The sequence below is a fragment of the Prionailurus bengalensis genome, chromosome B1, assembly GCF_016509475.1.
Source record: "Prionailurus bengalensis isolate Pbe53 chromosome B1, Fcat_Pben_1.1_paternal_pri, whole genome shotgun sequence".
Taxonomy (NCBI): domain Eukaryota; kingdom Metazoa; phylum Chordata; class Mammalia; order Carnivora; family Felidae; genus Prionailurus; species Prionailurus bengalensis.
In genome coordinates, this window is record NC_057344.1 from 165,310,075 (window position 1) to 165,322,996 (window position 12,922).

A 12,922-nucleotide genomic window follows, 5' to 3' on the forward strand; every position below is an offset into this window, starting at 1 on the left:
CTCATGGAAAGGAGGGGGTGTGACCGTGTTCCCATGGTGCCTTATACATTCTGGCCCTTGAGCCATGGTCTGCTTGCCCCCACTCTAAATGAAAAGCCAGGTGTAATGACTGTCACAGAGCAGTGATACTTGACTGTACTGAAAGATGTTTACTCCCTGCCAAGCACTTACCACGGACTTAAGTTAAATTCGCCGTGAACAGTTAATAGACTTCTCTAGCAACCCCTTTGACCTCCTCTGCGAAAACACCTAGCACCGCACGCAGCCATCACTATCCTGTCCTCAACCTTTGCAGGTTGCCATCGAGATACAGAATGGCATTTGTCTCTATTCAAGATGACGAGGAGAGAAAAGGAGTTACTTGGAGATTTTATACACCATGAGATAAATTCATCCCTTTGCACTCTCTTGATTTTTTGCTGTGAATTGAAGAGTTGCAAAGTTCATGTCAGCGTTAGGGAAGGAAAAGAGGTGTAATGATTCGTAATGTTATTCTTGGGAAAACAGTAAACAGCTCTCACTCAGTTGCACTCTTTCTACTCGCCCTAATTTAACTCGCCTGCACATTTGTGGCTTAATGGTCCCGTATCCCCCCGCCAAAATGAAACTCCCTCTACAAGGGTCAGGGATGGAGGAGCCTGGTGAAGGGAGCAAACGTGTGAACAGTAAATGACAGCTTTGCAACTTGATTTACTTTGCATCCTTTCCCTGTGATATTAATTAACTAATTAGCTTACTTCAGCAGAAAGGAAGATTCTGCGTTCTGCTCTCTTTTGTCCCCCATTCTGATCATTTTGAATTGCAATGTCTAAATCTTGTTTTTGTTTGGTTTTTAAAGCAAGTAAGCAAAACAAAGATTTGCATTTGTAGACCTGTATGCTATGTCTAAGGAAAGTTAATTCCTCTGCCTTAAATTAGCCAGGCCACCCTGTTGTTCTCTACACAGTGATCAACTCATGTGTATATAGCCTGAGTTACACAGATAGGTGTAAGATGCGCATGAAGGTTTAAGGGATGTTGAAATTACCTTTAAAGTCAGCATCGTGGAGACAGTCACTGTGCCTCCACAGTACCTCCCTTGGTGCCGCTATCAGAGACAGAACGCTGGGCTAGAGATCCTTAATCTGATCCCCTGTGATGGCTCTGACGGGCTGCTCTCACTGCTGCCGCTTCGTGGGGCTAACTGCAAGTCTGTCTAGCTGTAGTAAGTTTTCTCTTCGGTCTCATTGCCGGTTGAAGCTTGGCTTAGTGAAGACCAGAATTGAGTTCAGCAGGGTGAAGACTGTGACCTCTCCTTCCACCTAAAGCCCACGGCTTTCCTCCTCTGTCCGTGAGGATGACTCCACCCTCGCGGCTTCCTAAGCATGTAGTTGTGGCACATGCTTAATATCACCTATTAACCTTACTCGTTCTAGCTGTTTCCAACACTGATGCATGTGTTTTGATGGTCAGTCGCTAAAGTAATCCTGTTCAGCCCCAAATCAGAAACTCCTGCTCACAGAGTATTACATATTGGTAGCTTCACTACTGGGGCCATCTTTTATGGTTTTCTTGTTGATCGTTCTCTTTATGTTCTGGTAAAACCCATTAGCTCATATTATGTTCATGTCCTCCGATTGTTTTGGTATCTCTAAAAGGTAATTTTATACAGCCTCTTCTCTAATTTGCTTAGATTTAAACTCCCTTTAGGGACTTCCGTGTTAGAGCAACCTTTTTCCCCTCAGGTGCACTCCATTTATATTACTGCAAATTTACTCTCATGCTCACCTTCAAGAATTATCTCCGTTAACTTGATTTCATCTGGGTTTATTCTATTTTCTTGTTCACAATCGGCCATCTTACAGTTTAACTGTAACCTCAGCAGCATGAAAAGGACAGAGACAAATCGTGTTCTTTCCAGTGATAGTAAAGGACTACATAAATGTGAAATAATGCTTAGATATTATATGAGCAGATATAATTTTTGACTACAAGAAAACATACAGCATTTTAAGGATTAAAGAATTTTTAAAATGTAATTCTGATATGCTGATCTGTACTTTTTCAAGTGCATTTTCATTATGATCAAACTTTCCTGAAGTTTTTTAAAAACACCAATATTAATAGATTCATATGTGAATTTAAACACGAGAATAACCTAAGGGTGAATATACAAAAAAAAAGGGAACATTGGTTCCCATCCTCCTACTTCTTACAAACCAGGGAGGAGGACATCTCTTTTTAAGTTCTTAGTTTTAGGTTTTAGATGATGAAACTACGTGGAAGGTTCTGAGGTTTGCTAATGGAATTTTGTTCTTGGTAGGCTCACAATTCATATGGATGAAGAACTACGTGCTCTGGCTTTCAATACCCTGCAGGCACTAATGCTTGATTTTCCAGATTGGCGGGAGGATGTTCTTTCAGGATTTGTTTATTTTATTGTTCGTGAAGTGACTGATGTCCATCCCACGCTTCTTGATAATGCTGTAAAGATGTTGGTACAATTAATAAATCAGTGGAAACAGGCAACCCAAATGCACAACAAAAACCAGGACTCCCAGGTACCAGAGTCTTTTGTTTTGTCCCTTTGTATGTGGTCAGTGGTAACTGACCAACAGTCATGTTAATAGCTATTGATTTCTTGCAAACTAAACATTTGATCGGTTTTGTTTGCTTTGGAAGTCTTATAATCCCTTAAACTAAACCTCCCTGCAGTTCAGATGTTAAATATAGTGTTCGTGTGTCCAACCTTTCCAACCCTCTTCCTTTCGTAACAGTTGGTTCTGAATGAACACAGAGAGTAGAGGCAATTCTAGCTTACGTTTAGGTTGTTTCCAGTATATTTAAAGCCGATATAACAATTTTGGGGAGTATTCCATTTGAGTTATTTGATTGTTTTACCCATGGCACTAGTCCCTGCTTCACATATGTGGTTTGTCTGCTCCTTTACCATGAAAGGTACTCAGCTTCTTGATTTATATAACATATTGCCCTAGAACCTTGGAATTTTAGAGCAGGATCATCTAAATCAATCTAGCTCGCAGCCTTCAGTGAGCATGGAGAGAAGCCCAAGAACCCCTATTTCCAACAAGCTCCTAGGTGATGCCATGCTGCTAGTCTACACTTTGAGTTCAAATTGTCCCAATTCAGTCCCTTCATTTTCCACATAGAAGTTTTAGGCCAAGAGTGATTAACAGTGTCAGCTCCAAGTTTACAAAGTAACCAGAGAATGCCAGAAGCTCCATACACAATTCATATTTAGACTGCCAGTTAAAAAGCTTTTTATCTCTGTGTACACTGTTACATTTTTTTTTTAATGTTTATTTTTGAGAGAGAAAGAGAGAGGATGAGCAGGGGAGGGTCAGAGAGAGGGTAACAGAGGATCCAAAGTGGGCTCTGCACTGACAGCAGCAAGCCCAATGTGGGGCCCAAGCTCATGAACCAAACCACGAGATCATCACCTGAGCTGAAGTCGAAAGCTCAACCGACTGAGCCACCCAGGTGCCCCTGCGGTGTTACATTTTTGTGAATTGAATATTATTTAAGTTACTTGAGCTGAGGCAGACCTATAGCTATAATGTATATAATTTGGTTTATTCTTTAATTAATGGTTATACTGGAATGTCTACACATACTCTTTTGTTTGATTTTTAACTTCTTTTTATTTTTCAAGCATGGTGTGGCTAATGGAGCTTCTCATCCCCCTCCTCTGGAAAGGAGCCCGTATTCCAACGTATTCCATGTGGTCGAAGGGTTTGCACTTGTCATTCTCTGTAGCAGTCGACCTGCGACTAGGAGATTAGCTGTCAGTGTCCTTAGAGAAATACGGGCTTTGTTTGCACTTTTGGAAATACCTAAGGTAAGATTTAGGTATATCATTTAATTATCTAATGAAAGTACATAAAAACTATTCTTTTGTTCATTCTGTTGCTACCATGCAGGCATAACTTAACTTATAACAAAGTAACAAAGGCTTTTTGACCTGGTCTAAACTAACCCGGCTGCCTTCAATTCCATTTGTAACAAATAGTGCTGATGTGCAGTTTTTTTATGTTTTCTTAGGTTTGGCTTTTCTTAATCATTCCTAAATATTTTTAGACATGTGCTCACTTTTTTGTAGGGTGATGATGAATTAGCCATAGATGTGATGGACAGGCTGAGCCCATCCATTCTTGAGAGCTTCATACATCTCACTGGAGCTGATCAGGTAACTGTCATGATTTCATGCTCTTCAGTCTTGCCTTGGAAGTTTAGACATACATACATGCATATGTGAATTTCCTTTACAAATATAATGCATTGAAGAGTATTTTATGCCCAAGTTATAATTAATTTGACTCATTAAGATGGAGAAAAACACTTCGTTAGCAAATGCAACTAAACTTTCTTAGCTGGGCTTGATTTTTTTTTTTTTTTTTTTTTTACAAAGGTCTTATGTTAAGATTTCAAGATGGACATAAAAATAACCATCAAACTTTACTACTTGAAGTTTCTTTTTTGTTCCTGTTTGGAACACATGGACAAGGTTTCTGGGCTTTGAGTGTAACACTTAGCTCTTATAATTCACAACTTAATGTATAACCAAGGGAGATAGTAATACAATTTTGTAAACCTAAGAGATCAATTATAAATCTTTTCAGTTTAAAGAATTCTGCTTTAGATTATTAACTACGATTTATGCCAACGAAAAGAATAATGAATGACTCTTCTCATGCCTAAAGCCATGCCTGGCTTATAATGGGTATTTTTGTAAATATCTGTTGAATGATAGAGTGAATTGGACCTCTGTTCAGTTTAAGACTTTGTTGTGTCTTTGTTGTTGTTTGAATGACACATAAGTTGCTCTGAAGGTAAATCTTTATCTCTTCAGTATAATAGCTTGGAATTATCATTGAACAAATATTTAAGAATATGTACCTCTGGAGAGGAGTCTGTTTTCCTGTCTCTTCTGCCTGTGCATATATAGGGCATGTCAGCATAAAGTTAATGGTCCATTTTTCAGTTCCCTCTTAGTTTTAGTATGCCCATGAAAGTTGATTATTCATATATGAATTATGTAAGTTGTGGTTCTTCACCTTTTTGGTTCATAGATCCTTTTGAGACTAATAAAACCTCTGGAATCTTTCTCCAGAAAAACCCATGTACACACGTACACACAAAAAAAACTTTATATGCAATTTCAGGAATTCACTACTCCCTTAAACCTTTCTTGGACCTCATTATTACCTCTGTTCTAGAAACTACCAAGAGGCCACTTAGAGTTTAATGCAATCCATATGGCAAAACTCTGAAACTTACGGAAATGTGCGATAATCCTTTGCTGTTTTCTCTACGCAGACTACTTTGCTGTATTGCCCTAGCTCGATAGATTTACAGACATTAGCAGAATGGAACTCTTCTCCAATCAGCCACCAGTTTGATGTGATCAGCCCATCACACATATGGGTATTTGCACATGTGACCCAAGGCCAAGACCCATGGATTATAAGTCTCTCCAGTTTTTTAAAGCAAGAAAACCTTCCCAAACACTGCTGTACAGCTGTGAGCTATGCTTGGATGTTTGCATACACAAGACTTCAGCTATTATCCCCACAGGTTGATATAAAGTAAGTTGTTTTCCTAGTGTAAATTTTAGAATGTGTAGACTGTCAGTTTTTATAAGTACGTATTTGAAAAGTTGTACAAGTTGGAAATTCCACAAGTAAATAACCTGCCATAACGGACTGATGTATAAGGGGGGGAGACGAAAGATGTAAAGGATGTAGTCTCATAATCCCTTCAATCCTTTTCATGTAATTCAGTCTCACCAAATTGTTGGTTCACTTAATAGCACAGTGCTTGGTGCATAGTATGTGTCTGATGAATCTGTACTGAAGAATTAAGGAGCAGAGGATCTGGAGAGGAGTGTGGATCTGGATACAGATGAGCGTATAGAGGAAGGGTGCAAAGTGAAGAGACACCAAGCACAGTGACCTTACTTTTCCTGATGACATTATAAGGAAGTCATCTGCTGACAGGGATTAGTGATGATGGCTTTGAGGATAATGGCAAGGATTTGGAATAACTGATGATGTGATAGGGTGTTAAACAAGGTCATCATAAACTGCAGTTAATTTCTTCTTGCTCTTAAGTATAGTATTTTTGAACCTGAATTTGAGTTCCCGATTTCACTTTATCCAGTATGTTTTATCAGATCACATGGAATGAGGCCTCTCATCATAGAAGTTGCCCGTATAAACCCAACCCCTGGACGAACCTAACATCTTAGGGTCATTAAAAGCTCTCCAAACCTGGCTCTAGTCTGTACATTCCCCTTACTTTCTGTCATTGCTGTCCATGTGTTCTTAGGTTAGAACCACACAAACTTCTCCAAGTTCACCGCATGTGACTACAGTTTCCACTATCTTGAGTTTTAGTTCACATGAACCTAGAATGCCTTTTGCCTTCTCGGTCTTCTGTATGTCGACATCTGCTGTGTCTCGAATTCCACCTTATTTTTAAAGCCTTCTCTTACATCTCCCAACCCAGAGTAATCATTCCTTCTTTTGGATTTGAATATAGATATTTTTGGTTTTTCTATATGTGTATCCATGCTTATTATATATCTATGTAGATTCTCAGGTATTATGTAGCAAGTATTATTTATTGAGTGGAAATTGACACTTGCCACCTTGCATAACATTAATGACCTTATCTTAGTCTCCCCTAATTACCATGTTTTAAATTAGAAGCTCCTCTCCTACTCCATTCTCTATCTCCTCTATCATTCTGCATCACAGTTGGCACTATCTGACGTTGTTTTATTCATTTCTGTATTGTATATCTTCCGCAGTATTCATGATGGTAGTGATTTTTTTTTAAGTTTATTTTTACTTATTTTTGAGACAGAGAGAGAAAGAGAAAGAGAGCGAGAGCGAGAGAGAGAGAGAGAGAGAGAGAGAGAGAAGAGAGCGAGAGCCAGGGAGGGGCAGAAAGAAGGGGAGAGAGAGTCCCAAGCAGGCTCCATGCTGTCAACACAGAACCTGATGCAAGGCTCGAACTCATGAATGGTGAGATCCTGAGCCAAGATAAAGACTTGGTCACTCAACCAACTGAGCCACCCAAGTGACCTGCTGGTAGTGATTTTTAACAGGGTTGTTTTATTTTGTTTTTACTGCTGCCACAATATTTTCTAAAACAGTAAAACACTGTTGATGAATTAATGAAGTGATGTGTTTGCTTTGTTTATCTTAATATATAAATGTACTGAAGCTAAGGACTCTGTGTTAGTATTTTTCTGTTTTGTTTTCCTCTCATTCCTTAATCCCAATAGAATTTGGTGTTTGGAAAGATTTATGGAATTGTTCCAACATATTTTATTGGTCTGTTGTTTCAAGACAGAAATTTGACAGAATCCTTAAAAATGTGGATACTCTTGACACTGCAGTTCCATTTTTAGGAATTTACCCAAGAAAATAATTAAAATTTTATTATAATTAAGCATATATTCAAATGTATAGTGTTGTGTATTATAGGGAAAAATTTCTATTAGTTAAAATGCCCAATAATGAAAATTTAGACAATAAAACCTGATCTCTATAGTAATATAGCATACAGTCATCAAAAATGATGTCGCACTGGGGCACCTGGGTGGCTCAGTCGGTTGAGTGTTCGACTTCGGCTCAGGTCATGATCTCGCGGTTTGTGAGTTCGAGCCCCGCGTTGGGCTCTGTGCTGACAGCTCAGAGCCTGGAGCCTGCTTTGGATTCTGTGTCTCCTTCTCTCTCTGCCTCTCCCCCACTTGTGCTCTGTCTGTATCAAAACTAAATAGATGTAAAATAAAAAAAAAAAAAAATTAAAAAAAATGATGTCCCAGTATAGTCTTTTAGTGGAAGATGTTTAAAACACGTTAAGTACACACAAGTACAAAACAAAAAACAGTATTGTTCAGTTTTTGTGAGTTAAAGAAGATACATTCAACATGTTTGTATATGAATTGAAGATTTGTAAAAGAATATACTGTGCTTACTTGGATGTGGGATAAAGGGGATTTTCATTTTGTTTTCATGTGGTTTTTTTTTTTTTTTTCACATCGAGCATGTATAAGAAGTTATAAAATGTGGCCTGTTGAAATATTAACTTTGGTCACAAGAATAATAGATGATGTTAAAATGATGCTATGTTTTTAATTTTCACTCAAATATGTTATTCATTTATATCTTACCACCATTCCACAGGGCTTTAGCAGCGGTGGTACTAAAACCGTATGTTAACCATCTCTCCTAAATTGATAGCATTTAGCTTTAGTTAAAGAAAACTTCAAAAAATGTCGTGTTGTTTGCATTCACCTGTTTCTCTTGCTGTTTTCCCCCTTAGCAGCCCCATCAATGCTAAGAAAGTGAACACTACCACAAGCAGTGACTCCTACGTCGGCCTGTGGAGAAACTATCTGCTCCTTTGCTGCAGTGCGGCGACATCCACGACCTCTTCAACATCTGCAGGTTCTGTGAGGTGTTCTCCTCCCGAGACGCTGGCGTCTACCCCCGATAGTGGCTATAGCATTGATTCCAAAGTAAGGCTTCCCAACCTGCCACTGAATTTGAATGGCACCATCAAGTAATGGTTTTCAAGTGTCTTTTCCAGGACCATAAAGGCATTTGGTTGAAAAGTGTGTTGCTTGTACTAACGATGAAAATAGTGCAAGAAATCGCATGACTATCGATTCCTTACTGGGATCAATTTCATATGTATACACACGAACGCTGTTGTACTGATGGAGGGTCATGCTCACTGAATTCATCGTAGTGAATTTTTTAAAGGAATTTTCATCCCCACTTTTCCTTATTTATTTTCTATAGTTTTCACACTTCTCAGTATCCCAAATAAATCGTTTAAATAAATACCTTCGTCGAATTTCCCTAAATTATGTAGTGGTACCAATGATACTTGGTAATAACAGTTGTGTAGCCTTCATGCTGTGACACAAAATGTTGCGAGGTGGTCGGAGAAAATTTAGGAAACCTAAGACCTGAGAGTCTTTCTTTAACACCAGTGACTCTTGTAGAAGGAATTTTTTTTAATTGGTTTTTATGGATCAAGAGACATAGACTATCAGATGGAGGGAATCAGCCTATTATCTGATGGTAAGTGTCTGTAAGAAATCAGGAGACCCGCAGAGCCCAAATTCTTTTAATGAACTTGCAGCGAAACATTGGACAAGTCATTTAATGTTTTTAGATTATGTGCACCACAGGTGAATTTTGAAGCCCCGTTCACAGAAAAATTCCATCTTTCCATGGCCCTTGATGAAATGTTGATGAAATGTGGGTGAAGTGCCAAATTATTTAATTGGAGGTACTGTCATTAACGGCTGCTATAAATACCTTTTTTTTTTTTTTCAGATTATCGGCATCCCATCCCCTTCATCCTTGTTTAAGCACATAGTTCCAATGATGCGCTCTGAGAGCATAGAGATCACAGAATCCCTTGTTCTAGGTCTTGGCAGGACCAACCCAGGAGCTTTTAGGTAATTATCTTCGTATCTGCTCTCTATGCACTAAACCAGCTAATGTACTGTTGGAGAGAAGGCGTGATAGAGTACTTACTATCCGGACAGTTCATGTCAGTCCTGACATTTACCAGGTAACTAGCCATGTAACATTTAATGAGTCCTGTAATTTCTCTGATCCTTTGTTTCTTCATTTTGACTGAACAGATAAGAATTACCCAATATTCTTCACCGAATGACCGTGAAAATCACGTATCTATTCTGTATAAATAGGTTCTAAAAATGATAAAATGCCATGTAAATTTTTAATACTTTTCTGCCTATTTACACAGTGATGTGATTATTTTACAGTTTTGGTCTATGGGCTAAAACTATCATTTTTCCTGTTCTTATTCAAGAGAATTAGGTTATTTTTTATTTATTTATTTTAATGTTTATTTATTTTTCAGAGAGCGAAAGAGAGAGAGTGAGAGGGAGGGAGGAAGGGGCAGAGAGCGAGGGAGACAGAATCCGAAGCAGGCTCCAGGCTCCGAGCTGTCAGCACAGAGCCCGATGTGGGGCTCGAACCCACGAACCACGAGATTATGACCTGAGCCAAAGTCGTACGCTCAACCAACTGAGCCACCCAGGCACCCCGAGAATTAGGTTATTTGTAAAAGAAGTATTTATATACATATTTATGTCATCCTTGATATTTTTTATACTAATGAAAAAAATCCTTCATTTTTGCCTGAGATTCTGCGTGGTCCTTGCCTTGCCTGCTGGGCCTTGTAGTCATTCTTTTGAGATTGTCCTCCATTGATCTCAGGTGATGTTTGATGTTTCATCTCTGAGATAACACATACAGCAGAGACTAGGTTAGCTAATTATTATGTGTCTGTATTTGTGGGGTGGCGTTCATCATAAATGAAGTCTTGGAAAATTATTTTGTGATAAGTAAATACATTATTGTGATAATGGAAAAAATAGGATCCAAAGATGATCTCAGATTCTTAAAAAACAAATTCTCATAAAGAGAAACAATCCTCAGGCAAAAACGGTAAATATCTGCAGTAGTTTCCATAGATGATGAAATTGTGGATGCATTGTGTTTTCTTATTATCCTTTTTTATTTTTCCAGTTATCCACAATGATCACATTTACAATTCAAAGCCATAATGTAAGCAAAGATAAAGTTATCATTTTCGTGAAGTTCCTACCCTTTAACTTATTAATGCTACTTATAAGAATTAATCCTAAGGAGAAAATCAGAAACGAAGGCAAAGATATTCACTAAGGTAGTATTTATAACAACAAAAATTAGATAAAATTGGGGCACCTGGCCAGCTCAGTCAGTAGAGCATGCGACTCTTGATCTTATGGTTGTAAGTTCAAGCTCCACGTTAGGTGTAGAGATTACTTAAAATCTTCAGGAGTGCCTGGGTGACTTAGTCAGTTAAATGTCCGACGTGGGCTCAAGTCATGGTGTCACAGTTGGTGAGTTCAAGCCCCTCATCAGGCTCTGCATTAACACCAAAGAGCCTGCTTGGGATTCTCTCTGTCTCTCTCTCAAAAGAAAAAAAAAAAAATTTTTTTTAGGGACACCTGGGTGGCTCAGTCGGTTAAGCATCCAACTTCAGCTGAGGTCACAATCTCAGAGTTCATGGGTGTGAGCCCCACATTGGGCTCTGTGCTGACAGCTCAGAGCATGGAGCCTGTTTCAGATTCTATGTCTGTCTGCCTGTCTGTCTGTCTCTCTGCCTTTCCCCTGCTCAAGCTCTGTCTCTCTCAAAAGTAAATAAATATTTAAAAATAATAGTAATAAATAATTTAAAAAGCTTTAAAAAATTACATAAAATTTAATGAATCAGTGAGAAATGAAAGTGGTTAGGAAAATTGTGGTATCCTACTCTATAAAAGAATATTATGAATAAATTAATGGCATTTAAAAGTCATTATGCTATTAATGGGAAAAAGGATACCATCCCATGTATTATAGGGTTTCAACTATATGAAATGTGTGTGGGCTCAAAATGATGGAACAACAGTCTTAATGGTACTTACCTCTGTGAATTAGAGTAAGTGGCCTATCCCATTTTTTTCTGCTTTCCAAATACAGTGTGCATATGTTCTTTTGTAACCAAAACAAAACAATAAGGATTGTGTTGGAAACAGTAGAATTAGGGGGCACCTGGGTGGCTCAGTTGGTTAAGCGTCCGACTTTGGCTCAGGTCATGATCTCGTGGTGCACGAGTTCGAGCCCCACGTCGGGCTCTGTGCTGACAGCTTGGAGCCTGGAGCCTGTTTCAGATTCTGTCTCCGTCTCTCTCTGCCCCTCCCCTGCTTGCGCTCTGTGTGTGTCTCTCTCTCACTCTCAAAAATAAATAAACATTAAAAAAAGATTAAAACAGTAGAATTAGGGTTAACGCTTGCATTTCACATCATTATATTAGTGTTTACATATTTGCACAACAGATCATACCCATTCAGCTATTCATTTAAAAATATATCACTTCCCTTCTAGGGAACTAATAGAGGAATTGCACCCCATAATTAAAGAAGCACTCGAAAGAAGGCCAGAGGTAAGTGTGTATTTTTCTACCATTAAATATTCATCAAGTACTTGTCTTCTATATTCTATGTCAAAATTAGGCATAGAATTTTGTCAAAAGTTAGAAACTGAGAAGTAATTACATAAAAGATCGTCTAAAGTAGTTCTAAACACTTTTTTAATATACAAAACTCCCCCCCCCCCCCAGGAGATCTTTATGCAGAAACTCATTACATAAAAGATATTAAATTGCTATAACTAGAGTGAGGGCAGTCAGGATCTAGATGGGTCAGCAAACTTCCTGTAAATGGCCAGATAGTAAATATTTTCACCTTTGCAGGTCCTACTGTCTCTGTTGCAACTGCTCAGTTTTGCTGCATAGACTACTAAACAAAGGGATGCAACTAGATTGCAATAAAATTTTATTTAGGCAGAAGTGGGCCAGATTTGGCCTGTGAGGTCCATATTTTGCCAACCCCAGGTTTACATTCCCAAATCTATAGGTTTGTGTTCTGTCCTGAGCAACTTTTAGAAACCGCAGGTCCAGTGGGACAGGCAGATATGCAAACCATAACTATAACAATGTGTTATTCACTCAAACGAAGTCATAGGTAAGAGGTTGTACAGACTGTAGAGAGGAAAAGCCTCTGGCTCTGCCTGTGAAGGAAAAGTAGGCAGGAAGCACCAATATTTGAGCTGAAGTTTGAAGCACATTCCTTGGTGGATAAGCAAGGGGAAGACATTCTAGGCAGAGAAATAGCATTTGCAAACTTTATGAAAGAATTTGAACACTGCAGATTCTTTTGCGTGATTATATTATGGAGAAAGTGATTGGTTATGCTGCAAAGCAAGGTAGGAATTATCTCATGACACACTCCTGGTCTCTGCTTTATTTAGTAGTCCAGTGGTTACCGTATGGCATAGGC

The 12,922-nt window shown here is 38.6% G+C and overlaps 1 protein-coding gene and 1 non-coding gene across 10 annotated transcripts in view; one reads left to right on the plus strand and one right to left on the minus strand.

Annotated features, from left to right (window-relative positions):
- FRYL (FRY like transcription coactivator) overlaps positions 1-12,922 on the plus strand; it is a 272,325-nt gene that overhangs the window by 172,515 nt on the left and 86,888 nt on the right. For all 9 annotated transcript variants that reach the window (XM_043572703.1, XM_043572706.1, XM_043572705.1 and 6 more), the window contains 7 exons: positions 2,303-2,540; positions 3,653-3,838; positions 4,100-4,186; positions 5,317-5,585; positions 8,335-8,530; positions 9,360-9,484; positions 11,970-12,027. In XM_043572703.1, coding sequence (XP_043428638.1) covers positions 2,303-2,540; positions 3,653-3,838; positions 4,100-4,186; positions 5,317-5,585; positions 8,335-8,530; positions 9,360-9,484; positions 11,970-12,027 — 1,159 coding nt within the window. The remainder of the gene's footprint in view (positions 1-2,302; positions 2,541-3,652; positions 3,839-4,099; positions 4,187-5,316; positions 5,586-8,334; positions 8,531-9,359; positions 9,485-11,969; positions 12,028-12,922) is intronic.
- Positions 10,013-10,097, minus strand: TRNAQ-UUG. Its single transcript is given in 2 exon segments — positions 10,013-10,047; positions 10,061-10,097. It is a non-coding gene; the product is annotated as a tRNA-Gln (tRNA).